The sequence below is a fragment of the Lipophrys pholis genome, assembly GCF_963383615.2.
Source record: "Lipophrys pholis genome assembly, chromosome: 14".
NCBI lineage: Eukaryota > Metazoa > Chordata > Actinopteri > Blenniiformes > Blenniidae > Lipophrys > Lipophrys pholis.
This window is the reverse complement of record NC_137633.1, coordinates 28,806,621-28,814,036: the sequence shown is the minus strand read 5'-3', so window position 1 is coordinate 28,814,036 and position 7,416 is coordinate 28,806,621. Positions and strand designations below refer to the sequence as shown.

Genomic DNA, 7,416 nt, shown 5'->3' with positions numbered 1-7,416 from the left:
AAGTGTGTCTCCTCTTTATGTTTTACGCTGAGTGAAATTAATGTAAAGTATAATGAACCCCATGAACCCAGTGAGAGCAGATTTTGTTTCATATTTCTGAAAAAAAGAAAAGTAGAATAAACTTCAAATCCACAAGTTTACACACAAACTCTTAAAGTCGCTTTCAGCTTTTTCTTGTTTTTTTTTAAACTAACCATTAAGACAATTACAATAAACCTGACCTTTCTGATAAAAACATACATTTTGTGAAAGCCACTGATCAATGAGACGATCAGGACCAGACCTCAGGACTGGGAAAGGACAGTTGGATGCGTAATACAACATTTCTAATGATTCTTTCCTCGCCCAAGCTTTCCAAGGAGGAGAATCTGTTTATTCAGAGCTGAGATGCTGAAAAGACTTTGGATTGTGTAGAGTGGCCCTACTTACTTGCAGTATTAGAGAAATGTAGTTTTGGAGTTACATTTATCTCTTGGATTAAACTATTATACGCCAACGCTAATGTCAGAATCCTCACCAAACTAAATATTTCAGATATATTTAAACTATATCGGGTCGCGAGACAGGCGTGTCCGCAATACAGAATTTACATCAAACAAAATTTCCCTTTATATTAACGCAACCCAAATCATCAGTCCCCCCTCTGCGAGACAGAATGGAATAGTTCAGCTTATAGAGTCAATTGGAAGATAAAGTGAACTGACTCCATTTTGTTTCAAAGATCCAGATTTACCAGCACAGATCCCATTTAAACTGGTACTCCAGGCACTGACCTATTTAGGAGTACACATAACAAAGAAATCTAATCTATTCATCAAGGCTAATCACAGTTTTATTAGAAAAATTCAAGGCAAAGAGAATTTTAGAAAACATTGTCCTTTTCAATGATCAGTGGAATGAATGCAGTCAAGAGGATCTTTCTGTCCCAACGACTTTATCTTTTCCAAAATGTGCCCTTATATCTTAAGAAAAACTTCTTTAAAAATTGTACTCTATAAGTTTTTCTTTTATTTGGAATAACAAATCTGGTAGCATTAAAAAAAGTCCCCAAAGCAAACCGAAGGAAAAGGGAGGACTGGCCTTGCCGGCTTCACACGTTACTATTGGGTGTAAAATCCCAGCTGGATTGTTTCCGGGCTGGATGAGACCTTCTCTTCTGCTTCTATATCAAATGTGAAGAGAGTCTACCTTTTTCACTGCCACTCATACTTCTTTAAAAAGTCGCTTTATAATCACACCCCAGTTATACACAATACCATCTTAATTTGGCGTCAGATGTCCAAACAACTCAAGCTTAGCTCTTGCTGACTCGGCATTCCCACCTTCTCAATGGGGTGAAATGGGGCTGTGCAGGGTGGGAGGTCTTTACTTTCACTAGACTTTTGCGTCATTTCAGCAACTCCAGGAAAATGATAAAATTCCAAAGACTGATTTTTTTAAGGTATCTTCATGTCACACATTTTGTGAAAACACACCTTCATAACTTTGAAAATGATGAGCGAGAAAAATAAGATCTCTGCTTTACTAAGAGTATATTAGATAAGCGTGTCATCTCATTTTTATATGGTTTATTACAAGAGCATGATCAAGTGAATACAGAAACAATTACAAAGCAGTGGCAGGAGGAGCTGGTGTTGGAGATATCAGGACGGGTCTGGGAGAGGGCAATGGGCTCTGTGGACCAGTAAGCTCTTAGTACAAGGCACCACTTCATAGTTAAAATCCTTCTCAGAGTACATCATTGGTGAAACAAGCACAATCTAGTAAGATCTGTCACCTATCTGTGATAAAACCAATCACAAGCTGACTTGTGTTTTCTTTACCTTTTGTTTGAGTTTCCTGTATCAAAATTACTTCTCTTATTTTATTGTATAGAAAAACTTTAGGGAGCTTTGTTTTGCACAATTTGTGATTCTGCACTACTTACCTACTTTTGCTTTCCAATAAAAACACAATACAAAACAACATTTTGATCAATACCTTTTTATTGAATGCAGATAACTTATTTATTTATTATTATATGATTTAGTCCAAACGCAAAAATAACATCTTAAATATCCTTTAACAACACCTGCATGTTGAAATTCAATATCTTTAAAATACCTTAATGAATGCTCTACAAGATTATAAAATATATTAAATTTCTTTGGACCAGAAATCGTAAGAAAAGAGATTTTCTCCATAGTTGTGTTTGAGAGAGAGAGAGAGAGAGAGAGAGTGTGTGTGTGGGGGGGGGTCACTGTGTATGTGTGTGTGTGTGTGGGTGTGTAGCACACAGTGTGCTCTCCCCTCCCCCCTGCGTGCGCGTGCGTGTGCGGGTCTGGCAGCGTAACATCTGTGCGTACGCGGTCGTGATTGTTGTGAAGATGGCGGAGGGGGAGACAGAGAAGGAGTCTGACACCCGGAGAGCCATCGCGGAACTGCGGGGCCGCTTCCAGGGCCTGACGGCGGCCCTGCAGGAGAGCCCGCAGCCGTCGCTGGAAGCGTCGCTGCGGTTCTGCCAGGACTTCTGCCAGGTGAGCCGCCCCGCCGCCCCGAGCCTCCATCCCGGGCTCCGGACGGCTCGACAACAATGTAGCCGCTAGCTGCGGGGCTAGCGGCGGTAGCTGCTCCGTCGAGATGGAGGAAAACTCTGCGTGCTTTCTGCGTGATTTCTGCGTGCTTTCTGCGTGCTTTCTGCCTGCTCTGCACGCGACCTCCGCCAACACCAGCCCCCAGCATGCTTGTTGTGTGCGAGCCGTGCGGGTCGGAGCGCGGCGGCGGCGGCGGCGGCAGCAGCGGCGGCAGCGGTCGGTTCGGTGCTCCAGGCCGGAGGGCTAGCGGATGGAGCTAGGTGCTGCGGGGCTGCAGGCTTCTGTCTGGGGTTCATGCTGTGCACGGACCCCGGAGCTCCGCCGGAGAGCCGTTTCTCCGCAATGTGCACGAGCAGCGGCCGGGTTGCGCGCTGCGGACGCCGCAGCGCTGCAGCCGCGTTGCCGCGGAGCTCGAGAGTCCCGGCTCCGGGTGGGCTTCATGGCTAGCTCGGGCCTTTTGCACTAATGAATCCAGCTCCGCACATCAGCGGGTTTCCAGCAGGATGGACGCTGCAGCTGGAGGAGGCTCCGAGCTCTGAGCGTGTGCTGGGCTCGTTACACGTTACACGTTGCACGCCCTCACGTGAGTCCAGCAGGTAGAAGTGAAGCGGCTGTCCGTGCAGCGTGGCCGTGGTGCTTTGTCCTCTGAGCTCCGAGTGGATTCATTCAGTCCAGGGTCCCTCGGAGAGAGCATGTGTGCCAGGAGAGCAGCCATTGTGGACCAAACGCTGCTCTGCTTCTCCTTTAGTGCAGCTCTGGCATCAGACCTGCTGAGTGATGGAAAAAGAGGGAGGATTAACATTTTTCAGTGCAGAAACACTTATAACTCATACTCATTTTGGCTCCAGCATCTCTCTCCTGACTCGTGCCACCAGCAGCAGTAATACGAGTCTGAACAATGATAATAGATTTTCCAGGCTGGACGATCTCGGTTCAACATCCCATAATGTGATGGAGATAAATTTGTGGGTCAACTGGATGCCATGGTTTCCTCTCTGTTTTAATTTATGTAAAGAAGTCGTGACTAAAAGAAACCGTGGCATATGAAACAGTAGTTATTTGATTACACATCTTTTACTACTGATTTTGCTAACGCGTCAGATTTAAAGAAGTTCTGTGTACTTTCAAGCCCCACTCACATGACACCGTTTTCAAGTAAAATCTCAAACCTTTCATCGTGTTTCTAGTGTCCGTCTACAACTGACCTTTTGAAAACAGATTCTAATGTGAAACTTTTTGAAAATGCTCTGTGGAAGTGGGAGTGGGGGGACACGCTCGGGCCCGTCTCCCTGTAGACGCCAGAGACGCTGCTCCTGGTCTCAACGACTGTCCTAACTAGTTCTTCTGCACATGCTCAGTAGCTGGACAATCAGAACAATGTTTCCTTCAGAGTGTCATGACTCCCGGTCCATATTCTCCTGGACTTAGTACTTTTATTTTGACAGTCCCTATAATAACAATCCAACCTGGTCTTCTGTCCACCAGACTGTCTGTGTGCTGACATTGTGACTGTTTGGAGCAGATTGTTCTCTGCTGCATGTGTGTGTGTGTGCCTTCATTATAAAAACAAACAACAGCACCAACTAGTGGCCCAACATGAGAACTACATCATCATCAGTGTTTTAGCCGTTTCCATGGGAACATGGTGTGAACACAAATTTCTTCTGAAATGAAAAGGCAGAAACGAGGCCTCAGAGACAAACGGAGACACAGCACCAAACTTTACCATCCTGTGCTATTTATATTTAGAACGGCACTTCTTTTGTTTGAACCCATTAAAACTGCTTCTTGTTTTGTTTGTGATCACGGGTGCGCTGGTTGAACCAGCAGAGGCTCGGAAGTCGAGACATTTGTTGTTTTTAGTCATTTGTCTTGACTTTCTACTGTGAAAAGATGAAAATCTTCTGTCATCTACTGTTGATTTCTAACGATGACGTGAAGAACTTAGATTCACAGGTTAGGTTTGTTTTAGTTCGTTCCAAGTTTTTCTCTGTGAATATTGTGAATGTAGCGTGGAGCTTTTTGAAACAGACTAACTTCCTTCACAATAAGCCTTAAAGCAGATGGAGCAGTAACACCGCGCTGATTCTACAACCTGCTCGATGGGAATCAATGACAGTTAACTCCTCTGTAGACCATCACCTCGCTCATTCCATTATAGGTTGAGAATTTACTTTTACTTTTTGGCTCCAAAATCTTGTTCCTATTACTGTTCAGTGTAAATGTGTGGAGCTGCTTTATGTTGCAGAAGCCAGGCACAACCCTTATTAAATATAACTGATTTTAAATGAATGTAAAATGTTCTGCTGGTCAGAAGCTTGAATGATTGATTGGTGAAGCTAAAATAGTTTAGTTATATGTGCAAGGTGTTTTTGTAACTTTGCCCTGTAGTCATAAAGTGACTGTTTTCTCCTGTTGGCCGGCTGTCGTCTCACTGCAGTCTCTGTGTTCCTCAGGTCCTGGTGGAGCACGCCAGTCGTTGGAAGACCGATGAGGATCCACTGCCTTTGCTGGAGGTTTACACCGTGGCCATCCTCAGCTTTGCTAAGGCCACCTCCTGTCTCTCCTCCGAATGTGAAAATGTGCCACTCCTACTTGAAAAACTAGCACTGTGAGTAAAACTGCTGGAAAAAACAGGATTGAAGATACAACAGTTTGGATTTGCATTAGTTTCCTTCAAACAGCAGCCTTTTATAACTCCAATCTCTCATGTATGTCACAAATTAACTTATCTGATTCAAAACATGCCCATGTCAGTCCCAAAGGTAGATTAGATTGGAAAAGGTTGCCGTGTTAACGGCCTGCAGGAGTCTTTCAGCTATTTTCACAATGTGGTCTCATGAAGGGAAAGTCCTCCAGGCAAACTGTAAATGCTGGACCTCATGCGGAGCCACATACTTGGGATAAAGTCCACTTTACACATGAACATGCAGCAGATTCACAGAATTTAGGCAAAGCATCAGTGACAAAGGCATGTATTCTGTCCGTTTCCCACCATGCATCACAGTCCTGGAGCCTCATGTACAAACCCAAAAACATGGTGTTCGTTCTGTTTCACAACAAAGTTCAAATGTCGAGTGAGATGAGCGTGGAAATGTGCAGTGCTGCGTTTCTCCAGCTGTGATGCTTAGCGACACTTGGAGGGGAAGCTGGCAATAAATAAATGTGATGAACTTTCCAACATTAAGGCACAATTAGCAGCAAGGTTTTAGTGTAATCTGAGTATCTGCACACACATTGATATAAAAGCTCCATCACATGATGGATGTGTTCACAGGAAACATTTTCATTGACTCAATGTACCGATCATATGTGATGGTGATCGAGGGGGAGGTTAGAGAGCCTGATAAGTAACAATGACCGAATTGCTATTAAAATAAAATGTAATATGCTCAATAATAATGCTCAATAATGGAACACGGTGCTGAGCCAACAACGTACAAACTTTGTTGTTCCATTATGGGGGCAAGAGAAATGTTTTCTCCTCCCTTGCTTGCTTATGGCCTCGGCTCCTCCTGCAGCACAGCCCATCAATGATTTCTCCCCTGCATGTCGTCCTGTCTTGGACTCGTCTCCCCAGCGTGTTCTGGGTGTGACCCCAGCTCTTCGTCTCAGCCCCAACATCACGCCTCCAGCTGTTCTTGGGGCTCCTCTTTTCCGCTTGCCCTGGGGATTCCATTTTAAAACTTGTCATGTAAAACTGTCTTGATGTTCCCTTAAGGTGTGGTCAATCCATCTCCAGGTGGATTTGAGTGGATTCCTGACCTGCTTGTTTACAAAGATTTTCATTTGTGACTCTTTGCCCAAGTTATCTTCAAGATCCTTCTCAAGCAGTTGTTGACGAATGTTTGCAGTTGTTGTTCAATGACTGTGTTTCTCTGTCCCTGAACCATCAAACAGGACGCTTTTCACATTGGAGTTGAGGATAGGGAAGCACCGATCATGTTTTTTCGCTTCGGATCCGATCCCGATACCCAAATTTGTATATCTGCCGATACCGATACTATTCAGAAACCAGAGCTCCGTTTGCTTTAATATTATTATTATTGTTGACTTTATATGAGGCTGTAATAAACTCCTCTCTACAGTAAAGTATGAAATGTACTAATGTATACATGTATTCTCTCTAAAGACAACTAGAGGTTAGTATCAGGACAGAAAAGGAAGCAGTACAAAGTATTTTAGTTCCATGTGGACAATGTGGGGGTCTGCGTGACGTCATCATCTCATAATAAACTAGTTCTACCTTTAAAAGCTCAGAATCAGTATTAATTAATCTCTGGAGAAATTCTTTAGCAAGGCAGCACCAACAGCAATTTTTCCAGCTCTATTTTCAGGGAGTTTAGCGTGGAGTAGGACGCAGCTTCACGGAGGTGTGAATCGCCTGCTGCAGTGGAGGAGCTGCTTTTCATTGTTTTGATGCCGCGGTCAGTGACGTTCTCCTCGGAGAGCTGGAGTTTTAAAACGATGAGGTCTGGCGGCAGAGCGACCGCCTCGCTGTACAGCGGCTTTATGAACATTGCACGTTGCTGTGTTGCTTTGCTACCATCCACGTTGCTGTGTTGCTTTGTGGTGTTTTGAGTATAAAATCCGTCCAAACGGCAACATGTTGTCATGAAAAGTTGGATAGCACAGTGCTACTTCCCTAGCCTGCTCGCTGGCTGCAAACTGTGGACTGGATTTCCTGAATGGATGCGGGTCTCATCATTGAGACCCGCCTCCCTTCAGGAAATCCAGTCCACAGTTTGCAGCCAGCGAGCAGAGCAGCAGCAGGGAAACACTGGGGATCATTTCAGCACCATGGATCAGACCAGGATCATGGATCAGACCAGGATCATGGAGC

At 44.6% G+C, this 7,416-nt stretch overlaps 1 protein-coding gene across 1 annotated transcript in view; it reads left to right on the top strand.

Moving 5' to 3' along the window:
* The first annotated feature begins 2,343 nt into the window (after positions 1-2,343).
* Positions 2,344-7,416, top strand: part of znf292a (zinc finger protein 292a) — a 22,555-nt gene continuing 17,482 nt past the window's right edge. Inside the window, exons 1-2 of the mRNA XM_080480036.1 lie at positions 2,344-2,516; positions 5,030-5,184. Coding sequence (XP_080336162.1) covers positions 2,367-2,516; positions 5,030-5,184 — 305 coding nt within the window. The 5' untranslated portion in view covers positions 2,344-2,366. The remainder of the gene's footprint in view (positions 2,517-5,029; positions 5,185-7,416) is intronic.